Source organism: Rattus norvegicus, chromosome 8, assembly GCF_036323735.1.
Source record: "Rattus norvegicus strain BN/NHsdMcwi chromosome 8, GRCr8, whole genome shotgun sequence".
NCBI classification, from domain to species: Eukaryota; Metazoa; Chordata; class Mammalia; order Rodentia; family Muridae; genus Rattus; species Rattus norvegicus.
In genome coordinates, this window is record NC_086026.1 from 84,864,069 (window position 1) to 84,877,204 (window position 13,136).

Here is a 13,136-nt window from a genome sequence, read left to right on the forward strand (position 1 = left end):
AACAAAGCAGATCATAAAAGTTTCTTCCTGAAGGAACGGACCTCACCTGCAGATGTGTGAGAGAAGTTTAAGGTAAAATATGGTGGAGGTTAAAGTTAGGGGAAATCTGGTAGATTGGAGACAGACTGAAGTGTAGGTCCCAGGTTGTTCTGTGAACAAATTAGAGAAGAGTCAGCTAAGAGGAGTCTGCATGATGAGATAAATGTCAACCATTGACCTTAAGAATCTTTCAGAGGAGCCCAAAATGGAGTGAACATTTTCCCAGTGGGAAAAGTCATTTCTGCTTAGGGCAATGCTGAAGACAGTAGAACTTAACGGCTGAATGTGCTCAAGAAAGAGGCACAAAATGCCACAGCTGAGGGCGAGCACAGGCGGGCTTGGATGTAGTGAAGGTGCAAACAGACAAAACTGTGACACTGAAATAATCCGGGCACTGAGAAAGACGTCCAGCGGACTAGCAGCAAGAGGGAACTGCCCCAGAACTGCTGCAGCAATATAGTCATAAAATTCAAGTCCAGAAAAACAATTCCCAAGATTTGTGAAGAGATATGAACATGTGGCTCGTGCCAGGGTTTGAGTCTGACCCCATGGCACTGTGGGCACAGATCTGCTACCTGACCTAGGTTAAGCGGAACAAACTCCCTTCCAAAGCAAGGCCCTCTCCAGCAATGGAAGCACAGGGCTTTATTGCAGTCTATATCTCAATAGGGACCCACCTATCCCTAAGCATGATCAGTTAAGGAGTACACTCCTGAGCATGCTCAGTTTAAGATTATGGAGCAGGCATGTCCAACTCGCATCCCACCGGGATAGCTATAAATGCAGCCCAACACAAAGTCATAAAGTCCTCACGTTGTGCTTCCCCCGCCCCCCAACTCGATTGCAGCTCTTCAGCATGAGCCTTCCAGAAAGAGACAGGACAATACTTGCAATATCCAAAGGCTTGGCAGGCCTGGGGGAATGCCCTCTAAGCACCACCAGCTTGTGTCACAGTTTTATCACAAAATAAAGGGCATTTTGCAGGCATGTTATCCCAGGAATCTGTCCCGGATGGTGCCTGCCTGAGCGGCCAGTATCACATCTGTTAAAAGGTTGACCCCCAGCTGCTGTGCTCACAGCGGTAGAAACCTTAGGGAATGGGGTCTAGCTCAAGAAATAGAGCAACCGGGGTGTGATCGTTGTCTCTGAAAGGTTACAATTGTATCCTTTCTGCTTTTTGTCCATGCTAAGGCAAGCTACCTGCTCCACCCACCATGCGCTACGGCCTCTCTGAGATGTTCAGCCTCCCCTCAGGCAACACAGTCAGGCAACGTGAGCACAAACCCGCCAACCAAAATAATTCTTTCTTCCTTTCAAATCGCTTCTCCTAGATATTTGTTGTATAGTGTAAAATTGACATATATATTAAAATGCCCCAGTACAGAAAGAGGCAGGTGGATCTCTGCGAGTTCAAGGCCAGCCTGGTCTACATAGTAAGTTCCAGAACAGCCAAGGTTACCTAGAAAGGCCCTGTTTTTAAGCACTAACTTGGAGGCACACATTACAGAAGAAGAGTGGGAAACAACAATCGGGGGAAAGGCCAATAAATAGAGCCAATATGGTAGAACTTGTAATCCTCCTGCCTCTGCCTCCCAGTGCTGCGACTGCAGGTGTGAACTGTCATACAAGACTCTCAAGATTCTTCTGATTTTATTCAGTTTTTGTTTGTTTTTGAGACAGAACCTCTACAGAAACATATGAATTTGAATCCCTATCAAAATAACTAAAACAATTATTTGAGAAATAAGACTATAATGGGGCTGGAGAGATGGCTCAGTGGTTAAGAGTACCCGACTGCTCTTCCAGAGGTCATGAGTTCAATTCCCAGCAACCACATGGTGGCTCACAACCATCTGTAAAGAGATCTGATGCCCCCTTCTGGTGTATCTGAAGACAGCTACAGTGTACATATATATATATATATATAATAAAATAAATCTTTAAAAAAAAGACTATTGTATTTATCATCATTTGAGAGAGAGAGAGAGAGAGAGAGAGAGAGAGAGAGAGTAGGTAGGTAGGTGGGTATACATGTGGAGGTCAAAAGACTTGTTGGAGTTGGCTCTCTCCTTCTAAAAACTCACTGGCCCAAAATTCATAGTTTTACACAGTTGGTTAGATATGTAAGCAAGGCACAGAACAACAACTTACCATGCTCACCCTAAGAGCCTGCCGGAGGGAGAACAAACCAAACCCAAGGGGAACAGGATGGAGGGAATGGGAAGAAAGAGACAAAGTTTACAGAGAAAACAAGTGAGACACTAAACACAGCTGACACATTTTTAATCAAGCTGACTAAACAATGTGTAAATTACCGAAGTCAGGAATGAAGAGGGGAGAGGAGTGTCTTCCTCAGCCAAGCCAGGACTAGAGGGAGGCAAATGGGAAGCCTGGTATGCAGGGACTCAGGGAGTGCCGGCCATGATGCTGAGCAGTACCTGTGGGTGAACACAGACTCTGCACTCTCAAGGCCTCATCCAGAATCAGGAGTGCAGTCCAGCACCACCTACAGCTCTGCTCCAGCACAGTAGAAGAGAAGGATGGGTCCCCAGCAAGGTGAGCATGAAAACCACAAGCCCTGGGGAATCTGACTGGATTTCCAAGAAAGTGAAGGCGCAAGTAAGTATCTTACCACGAAGAAGCCCAGCTCTCGGGCCTTCACTTCACCTTTCACTGCTTAAAGGAGAAGGAGTACAAGTCCTTCACAGACTCTGTAAAGGAGGAGAGAGAGAGAGAGAGAGAGAGAGAGAGAGAGAGAGAGAGAGAGAGAGACCTCCTAACACTCAAAGGTCAAATAACACAGCACAGGCGAAGTTATCATATCCCTTCCAAAGAGTAGGAGCCCCTAACAGGACACCACCCACCAAACCAATAATAATAATGATAATGATAATAATAATAATAATTAATAATAAATATGAAAACCATACACCCCAGCCAAGTGGGCCTATCCAGAAGTAAAAAAAAAAAAGCTTAAAATTAAAAAAAAAAAAAAATCAGCCACCAGGCTCTGTGGTACGTACGTACCTGTAATCTCTCGTGTTTAGAAGGCTGAAGCAGGTGAGTTTCAAGTTTAAGGACAGAGTGGGCAACCTAGTGAGTCCCCAGTCTCAAGTATATATCCATTCACAAATTAATAAAACAGCCTATTCAAAAATCTCTACCGTGATGCGCCATCTCGGGTAAAGACAAAACCCAACCGGGCCATCGTCAAGCATGGGCTCTCCCTGCCTCGGTCCCCTGATGCTGGAACCGGCATCGGCCACCTGGCCTGCTTATTTGTCATTTGCGACCATGGATCCACATTTTCATTCAGCATTTGCCATGGATCTACTTTGGTAGTCTTACTGTTTCACAGTGTGGGGCTCTATGGATGGACTCCATTAGACTCCATTACCCACTTATCCATTCTTCTATAAGAAGCCCACTGTTTTAATGACTATAGTTTGCTTAGCCCATGAATACGTGGTAGGATGGGGCCCGGGCAACAGCTTTAGTCTATGAAGTACTGCAATGCAAGCCTGAGGACCCGCCTTCAACCCCCGGAATCAATAGGTGTTGTGGGCACTGTAAAGCCAGACAAGGCAGAGACACTAGGAGTTCTGGGGCTCCTGGGTCAGCCTAACTCAGTGAACCCCAGATCCTGAGAGATTCTGGCTTTAAAATAAAAGGACCAGGGCTAGAGTGATGCCTCAGCAGTTAAGAGCACTGATTGCTCTTCCAAAGGTCCTGAGTTCAATTCCCAGCAACCACATTGTGGCTCACAATCACCTGTAACGGGGTCTGATGCGCTCTTCTGGTGTGTCTGGAGACAGCTACAGTGTACTCATAAGTGAAATAAGTCCTGAAAAAAGAAAATGGGCTGCTCCAAGGAAGGGCAGCAGGATCTCTTTTCTCTCTGTGGTGAAAATAGTCTTAGCTGTTCATGCTCTTCTAACCCATATAAAATATAAAAATAACATCAGTCCACAAACATGCTGCCAGGATTTTTAACTGAGTGTACTGGACCTATGTATTAATTTTAGTGGAACCAACACCTTTTGAATGTTAAATATTCCCATCCTTCCGAAAGGCCCGTTCTTTTTTTTTTTTTTTAATTTTTTTTTATTAACTTGAGTATTTCTTATTTACATTTCGAGTGTTATTCTCTTTCCCGGTTTCTGGGCCAACATCCCCCTAACCCCTCCCCCTCCCCTTCTTTATGGGTGTTCCCCTCCCCATCCTCCCCCTATTGCCGCCCTCCCCCCAACAATCCTGTTCACTGGGGATTCAGTCTTAGCAGGACCAAGGGCTTCCCCTTCCACTGGTGATCTTACTAGGATATTCACTGCTACCTATGAGGTCAGAGTCCAGGGTCAGTCCATGTATAGTCTTTAGGTAGTGGCTTAGTCCCTGGAAGCTCTGGTTGCTTGGCATTGTTGTTCATATGGGGTCTCGAGCCCCTTCAAGCTCTTCCAGTTCTTTCTCTGATTCCTTCAACGGGGGTCCTGTTCTCAGTTCAGTAGTTTGCTGCTGGCATTCGCCTCTGTATTTGCTGTATTCTGGCTGTGTCTCTCAGGAGAGATCTACATCTGGCTCCTGTCGGCCTGCACTTCTTTGCTTCATCCATCTTGTCTAATTGGATGACTGTATATGCATGGGCCACATGTGGGGCAGGCTCTGAATGGGTGTTCCTTCTGTGTCTGTTTTAATCTTTGCCTCTCTATTCCCTGCCAAGGGTATTCTTGTTCCCCTTTTAAAGAAGGAGTGAAGCATTCGCATTTTGATCATCCGTCTTGAGTTTCATGTGTTCTATGCATCTAGGGTAATTCAAGCATTTGGGCTAATAGTCACTTATCAATGAGTGCATACCATGTATGTTTTTCTGTGATTGGGTTACCTCACTCAGGATGATATTTTCCAGTTCCAACCATTTGCCTACGAATTTCATAAAGGCATTGTTTTTGATAGCTGAGTAGTATTCCATTGTGTAGATGTACCACATTTTCTGTATCCATTCCTCTGTTGAAGGGCATCTGGGTTCTCTCCAGCTTCTGGCTATTATAAATAAGGCTGCTATGAACATAGTGAAGTACGTGTCTTTGTTATATGTTGGGGCTTCTTTTGGGTATATGCCCAAGAGAGGTATAGCTGGGTCCTCAGGTAGTTCAATGTCCAATTTTCTGAGGAACCTCCAGACTGATTTCCAGAATGGTTGTACCAGTTTGCAATCCCACCAACAATGGAGGAGTGTTCCTCTTTCTCCACATCCTCACCAGCATTTGCTGTCACCTGAGTTTTTTATCTTAGCCATTCTCACTGGTGTGAGGTGAAATCTCAGGGTTGTTTCGATTTGCATTTCCCTTATGACTAAAGATGTTGAACATTTCTTTAGGTGTTTCTCAGCCATTCGGCATTCCTCAGCTGTGAATTCTTTGTTTAGCTCTGAACCCCATTTTTAATAGGGTTATTTGTCTCCCTGGGGTCTAACTTCTTGAGTTCTTTGTATATTTTGGATATAAGCCCTCTATCTGTTGTAGGATTTGTAAAGATCTTTTCCCAATCTGTTGGTTGTGAAAGGCCCCTTCTTATTCAGCCCTCTTGTCTGTCCTTTAAGAGAGGTAGAAGCTCGCTGGCCATAAAGGTCAAATGAGGTTTTTACCGGTTTAATCTCTGGGTGCATTTTCCTTGATCTGTATCTTACTTTCTATTGCATATAAAATGTTCGCAGAACAACGATTTTTTTCTTTTATCAGACCCCTTCCTCAATTAAGAAGTTCTGTGAGCTCGCTGATTCTTTGGTTTTCCTATGCCCTGCCCGGCGCTGTGAGGGAGCAGGAACTTGGGCGGGACCCCTGTGGGTTTCTTTCACCTGTTACCTGGGCCGGGCCAATGGCAGCGCGGGCTGCGGGCGAGCACCAATCCGACTGCCAACCCCCACCCCGCCGCCAGCCCTAGTCCGGACGCCCGAGCCCTCGGGGGAAGGGAGCCGTGGCACTCGGGGAAACTTCTGGACAAGATGGCCAGGCTCTGACTGGTTGGGCGCGCACAGTCCCCTGCAGCAGCAGCAGAGGAGGCCCATGGCGGTGGCCGAGCTCTACGCGCAGGTAGGGGCGCGGGGACACATCTGTGCACCTGCCCGGACCTGTGGAGGAGCGGAGGCCGGGAGCAGCTGCCAGCTCCACCCGGGTCCCCTGTGGGTGGGTACACCCAACGGAAGGCTGCTATTCCATGCCCGGTGGCTAGATCACCCAGACCCTTCCTGCTGCCACTGATGGAATCTGAGTCCCGCAGTGGGCAGGAGCTTCGATCCAGCACCACAACCTTTGTAACCAGCATTGTGACCTTCCAGGCCCTCGGAGTCTGGAGGACTCCGAGGCAAGATCGGTGGTGTCTAGAATGCTGGTGAGCTTCCCTGAGCGGGTTGAAGACCCTCAGGGGAATCTGCCTGGAGCTGCCTGGTCTGAGCACATGAACCAGCAGCCCAGAGTCCCAGACCCCGGGCTCTGTTGGGCTCTTACTAGCCAATGTGCTCAGAGAGTACCTCCGACAGGCCTGACCCTGAGCACGAGCATTGTGGAAAACTTCCAGGGGTTAAGAGCTTCATTCTCATCCAGAAAAAAAAAAAAGGTGAAAATAATTGACGCTTTAAAAAGAGCCATGACACAGATCCTGCTACACTGTTGCAGGGGAAGTTAGAACCCTTTAAATTCTGACAGATGGGACTAGAATGGATTCTATTGGAACATTTACACACACACACACACACACACACACACACACACACACACACACACACACACACGAGTAGCTTAATGGGGGTTTGGGGAGGGGTATTGTTTGGTTTGGGGTTTTGTTTATTGAGATTGTGTCTCACTGTGTCACTCCAGGTAGCCTGGAAACCACTAGGGAGATGGGGCTGGCTTCAAACTTACAGAGTTTTGCCTGCCTCTGCCTCCAGAGTTCTGAGATTAAAGGTGTGGGCTCCATGCTTCACCATATTTCTTAGGACAGGTTCTTGCTTTGTGTCCCTGACTGGAGTGGCCCTCCCTACATAGCCCAGGCTGACCAGACTTGAGGAGACTTTGTCTCAGCTACTGGAGCAGTGGCATTAGAGACATCCCCCACCCCACCTATCTTTATGCCTTAAATGTAAAAGGCACTTCCACTATCAATGTATAGTAAAGGGTCCTTGTCAGGATTATCTTTCCATGGGGGTTGGGGGAAGAGTTTTGTTTAAGGAATAAATTACAGCACACATCGAAGAGGAAATCCCTCTGAGGCATTTAAACCATTGCTGATCAATTCTGCACCTTTATCCTTGTCCCAAGCTGGGGTCTGAACCAAGGGCCTGTGCTTTCTGGGCAAGCACTCTACCAGGAAGCTCAACCTTTTATCTAGAATATTTTACTAGAGACAATGTAAACAAGCAGGTGACCTGCCATGTTTCTAAGTCTTCATGTGATTATCAGAAGAAGAAAAAAAACTTTAAAAAAACCCTGCCTTGTTGGGTATTTTGGGGCATAGGTGGCTGATCATTGACCTGTTTTGAGTAACGATTTTTTCTTGAAGCAGAAATACACGGGTATACCTACCCCTATCTCTAAGAACCCTATCACTGTCTGTGACCCCAGCACTGAGGCAAGAGGCCTTGGGTTTGATGTTAGCCTGGGCTACATAGTAAGTTCCAGGCAGCTAGGGTTAAATAGCAACACTTTTCTCAAAAATAAGTTAGGACATTGTAGAAAGGGGGGTGGGGTGTTCCAGATTTCTCTGTAGAAACACTGCAAAGAAAGGTGTTTTGTTTTGTTCCGGAATTGTTTCGCCTACCAAGGTATTTTCTGGTTCTTTGATGTGAGAAATGACAACCTGATGTCTGCTGGGGCCTAGAGAGTGTGGGGGAGACAGAGCTGGAGCAGATGGGGGTGTTGAGTGGAAATGGAAGGACCGGGTGGTAGGTAAGCTGTCTCCTCAGGATCCCAGCCATTCAGGGGCCTGGATAGATCCTAGACACAGAGGGTGGGGACGCCAAAGTAGAAACTGGCCTGGAAATATGGGGACAAGGGACACGCCAAGGATGACCTGGCGTCTGTGTGATTGAGAACAGGGTGTGTATGGGCTGCATAAAAGCCATTAGGAGAAGAAAATGTTTCTGAGAGAGGTCATCAAGCACATTATTTTTTAACCAGCGTTGTGTTGAAGTAAGGAGAAGACACAAGGGAGAGTAAGTGAGTGGGGAGTGCAGAGCCTGGGGTATCTCTCAAAATGAGCTCAGTCCTCAGAGGGGAGCCCTCCACCGGCTGTGGGCACTGAAACCAAGGCAGGAGTGCCACTGCAAGAGAAAAGAGAGCCAAGGCTGGGACAGAGGAGTGTCTGCATGCCAAGGGAGCAGCAGCCAGCAGCCAGATGAGCCATCACAGAGGAGGAGCCAGAAAGGCTGGGAAGTACCAGGAAGGGAGCTTCCCAGAGGGAGAGGGGACTCCTGAGAGAGTCCATGGGGCAGGAAGTGCAAAGCAACCCACCTCTCTCCATAGCTGCCGGCCTTGGAAATGTTCCAAGCAGAATTACTCGAAATCCCTTTGAGAAAAACTGGTTTGACCAATCCCCACTTAAAAACTGTGGTCTGTCCCTCTCAAATCCCAATGCAGCCGTAAGGCCCACTTCTGCATCCTCACTGAGCCCCTGCCACTTTTAGCTGGCTCATGCCTGCTAGGCAGCCTGCCTGTTCTTCACAGCTTGGTCTGCCTGGTCACCACTGGCTTGGCACCTGCTTCGTTAAGGAGCGAGCACACCATTCAGCGTCCATCTGAGCAGCCCTCCTGCCGGCACCCACCGGCACACTGTTAACACGGTCAGCTCTCCTCGGCCGACCACTACCTGTAAAGACCAGGACACAGTGAGAGCACTCAAAATGCCTGCTCTGTGCACACATGAAGGAACGGGGGGTTCTGTTTACAGTGACAGCTGTGGACATAATCTTATTTTTTTCTTATCTTGCACGAATATTTCCATGAACCAGAAATCACCCTCAGAACCTTCTTTTGATCTGAAATAGTCTAGAAAAAAAATTATGTGTTACACCTTCACATCCCATTCTATACAGGGCTCAGATCAAGGACGTTGTCTGAGGTTACGCAGAGCTGACAGAGTCGGATCCTTAATGCCTCTCAATGCCTTGACCTGGGCCCTGTCCTTATCATCTTCAAGGAATTGAAGTTTTTTCCCACACAGAGGACTTGTGGAAAGTCCATCTGCTTCCTAGCTGTATACAGTAACTATAGAACCAAGCCCAGTGTCCAGCAAGTAACAAGGCCCCACCGTGGTGGGGCAGGGAGCCGTGCAAACCCTGCCTCAGAACTTCACAGTGCCATGGGAGAGGCCTCTGAAGACCAAGAGCCTGTACATGCCTGACCACTGCTGAGAAAGGTTGTAGGGTCAAAAGCTGCTCCAGGCCGTTCTCCAGTCAGCCCCTCTGCTGGTGATGTTGCCATCTACCAGCTGCTCAGTGGGCTGTGGGCAGAGCTGACGTAGGCTTTGCCCAGAAAGGTACAGTCTTTAAATTGTGTACCTGTCTTGCTTGAATATGAAGAGTTCGCGGGTGAGATTGGGTGCCAGGACTGTAGACACACAAGGAACTCGTTAAAAAGTTAGAGTCACCATTGTTTGATCTATGAGTAGTTCAAAAGGTCAAAAGTGAAGAAGGGTCCATCGACAGTCAGCCCTGTCCACCCTTCAGCATCCTCTACAGCTGCACACACACACAGACACCTTTATCGAAGCCGCGTCACCACTTGAACTAGGACTGTGGATTGCCAAGGACTTTGGGGTCTGCTGTCTAAAGGTATTAGAATTGCAATCTTGAGATCGACTATAAATCTTGGCTGTGGGCTCAAAGGTGCAGGCGCTGGAGCAGTTGGAGAAGTAGCTAGAACTCTCTAGAAACAGCTTGCCACATGGAAGGGACAGAGATCTCAGGGAGGGACCTACAAGGAATAAGTGAAGAGGAAGAAAACAGAGGTGTGATGTCACCTGTCTGGCTCAGGTGCCCTGAGCATAGAGATTCCAATCCAGGAAGTACAGCCAGGAGAAGGCTCCTGTCAGTACACAGTCCGTGTCAGCCTTCAGGCCACGTGCATGGTGAATGCCAGAAGACCCTCAGACAGGTGGGCCACAGCTCACTGGTGACTGTGATGCAGGAGGATGTGACATAACCTTGAGCCCCTGTTGCTTCCTCAAGGCGCTCTCTGGTCCTAGCTTTGCTTCATTCTGGGCTCCTTGGTGAGGAAGCCCAGCAAAGGCCTAGAGGCAGCCTTTTGGCTCTCAGCCCTGCGGCAAGCTTGGCTGGCCATTCCAGGATGTAGGCTTCTGTCTCATGAGTCATGTGAGAGTTGGTCACTCTGTTTGCACAGCTTGTGTGTATTTTTCTAAATGCTTCAGTTAGCTCTCGCTGTGGCTTAGAGTGTCGCCCCGTGGATAGAGGAATGTGGGGAAGGAGGACAATAGATGTCCGTGGAGCTGAGTAAACTGGAGTGTTTGCTTGGCAGGCTGGGTTTCTGACGTAGGACTTTAGATCTCAGGCAGTGTATGGGCCTGGACAGGAGGACCAGTGGGCATGGTTACCTGGGATGCTGAGGTGCGTGTAGCAAAGAAGAGGAGCGTAGTCGCGTGCCTTTTATCACTACCTGCCGCTGGATGATACTTTTAGCTGAAATGACTCCAGAGGTCGCTAGGAAAGCCCTGGACAGTCAGGCAGGTAGCTTCTCAGGGTCATCGTCAGAGCCACACGCATGTCAAAGCAGAAGTCACAGGCGCTGTCTTGGTCCTTTAAGATTCTCTCTGGTGTGCTCTTGGCTTCTCTGGGTTTGAATTCGAACATCAGTGAAATGGGAGTATTGACCAGCTCAGCGGCTGCTTAGTAGCTCCCAGAGCCCAGTGTTCCTCTGAAAGTCTGAGCCGAAGGGACCTCATCCTCCAGAGAGGCTCCCATCTGAACACCTCAACTTTCTCCTGCTTCATACAGCATCTAAAATAAGCTGTCAGCCACTCTAAACTTGACAGGAAGATCTCAGCAGATCATTACAAGACTTTTAGCTCTGAAATCTTATAATGGACGATTCTTGCTACACACAGAACATGTGTGTATCTTGGGATACACACAGAACATGGCTTAACAAATTACAGTGAGAGTGGGCACAAGCCCTCATATCAAGTCTGGATGTTTCAACCCAGTAGGAGAAAAGGGGTCCCAAGAGCAGACAAAAGTCAGAGACATCCACACTCCCACTGTTAGGGGCCACAAGAACACTGAGCTACACAACTACAGCAAATACACAGAGAACGGAGCTCAGACCCACACAGCATCCACGGTTGGCACTTCAGCCTCTGTGAGCTCCTGTGAGCCCTGCTCAGTTGATCCTGTGGACTGTGCTCTTCCGGTGTCCTCTATCCCTCTGGCTCCTGCCATCCTTCCTCCCCATCTTCGGTGGGGTTCCCCAGGTTCCACCTAGTGATAAGCAAACACTTGGATTAGCAGACCTGAGGTAGGCGATGTGTGGTTGTGATGACAAGGATGCACGTGGTGGGTGTGGGTATATCTAAGAGGTGTGTCTATGTGTTCAGGGCTCCATGCAGGTCTGGGTTGTTGCCTGATTGTCTGCTGGGCTACCTCCATTGTCATATTAATTCTCTCTCTCTCTCCCTCCCACCCCCCACGTCTCTCCTGTCTTTCCTCCCCTTTTCTCCTTTCTCTCAGCTTCTCTCCTTTCAGCTTCTCTCCTTTCTCTCAGCTTCTCTCCTTTCTCTCAGCTTCTCTCAGTTTCTCTCCTTTCTCTCAGCTTCTCTCCTTTCAGCTTCTCTCCTTTCTCTCAGCTTCTCTCCTTTCTCTCAGCTTCTCTCCTTTCTCTCAGCTTCTCTCCTTTCTCTCAGCTTCTCTCAGTTTCTCTCCTTTCTCTAAGCTTCTCTCACCTCCCCAACTCCCATTTTACATCTAACCCAGCTCCTGTCTATCAAGGATCAGATCTACTTAGGTGACTTAGTCATGATCAATGTTTAATGACTGTCTGCGAATCAAGACAATTTACGTTAGCTAACAGATAATGATCCCGTCGGCCTATCTAGTATGGATGCCCTGGACCTCTTTGTTTTTTCCTGTTCTACATTTCCTCCAACCCCCTCTTGAGACTCTCGAGCTTAAAGAACCTGAGAGAGACTGTGTGACTATGTGTGTGTGTGTGTGTGTGTGTGTGTGTGTGTGTGTGTGTGTGAGAGAGAGAGAGAGAGAGAGACTCTGTGTGTGTATGAGAGAGAGAGAGACCCTGTGTGTGTGTGTGTGTGTGTGAGAGAGAGAGAGAGAGAGAGAGAGAGAGAGAGAGAGAGAGAAGAGGTCAAAAGGTTAACCTTAGATATTGCACTTTCTTAGGTACCGTCTTACCTTGCTTTTTTTTTTTCTTCTTTTTCTTTTTTTCGGAGCTGGGGACCGAACCCAGGGCCTTGCGTTTGCTAGGCAAGCGCTCTACCACTGAGCTAAGTCCCCAACCCCTTACCTTGTTTTTTGAAGCAAGGTTTTTCACTTGGCCTATAATTCACCAAGTAGGCTAGGCTGGTTGGCCATGGGTCTACCTGTCTCCACCCTACCCCCACGCCAAGCTCAGGATTATGAGCGTGTCTTAGTTGCCCTTCTATTGCTATGGTGAGACACTATGACCAAGGTGACCTGTATAAGTGGAAGCATTTAACTGGGGGCTTGCTGACAGGTTTAGGGGTGAATCCAGGGCCACCATGGCAGAAGGCAGACAGGCTTGGTGCTGGAACAATAGCTGGGAGCTTTACATCCTGACCTACAAGCACCAGGCAGATAGAAAAGACCTGGAATGGGCTTTTAAAGCTTCAAAGCCTTTCTTTAGGGGTTATGGAACTGTTTAGATGGTTTGTCTGATCCTGATTTAACTTTGGTACTTGGTCTCTGTCTAGAAAATTGTCCATTTCATCCATAATTTCAGTTTTGTTGAGTATAGGATGGGAAAATATCTTTACTAATCCTATATCCAATAGAGGGCTAATATCTAATATATACAAAAACTCATGAAGTTAGACTCCAGAGAATCAAATAACCCTATTAA

At 47.9% G+C, this 13,136-nt stretch overlaps 1 protein-coding gene across 4 annotated transcripts in view; it reads left to right on the forward strand.

Annotated features, from left to right (window-relative positions):
- The first annotated feature begins 5,962 nt into the window (after nt 1-5,962).
- The window catches only part of Myo5c (myosin VC), a 76,966-nt gene continuing 69,792 nt past the window's right edge, over nt 5,963-13,136 (forward strand). For 2 of the 4 annotated variants that reach the window (XR_594031.3, XM_006243413.4), the window contains exon 1: nt 5,964-6,125. Coding sequence is in view for 2 of the 4 variants with exons in the window: in XM_006243413.4 (XP_006243475.1) it covers nt 6,099-6,125 (27 nt within the window). In the remaining 2 variants the exon portion in view is untranslated. Of the gene's footprint in view, nt 6,126-13,136 lie in introns of all 4 variants that reach the window. The other 2 variants (XR_001839460.3, NM_001108167.3) reach the window with 2 other exon arrangements.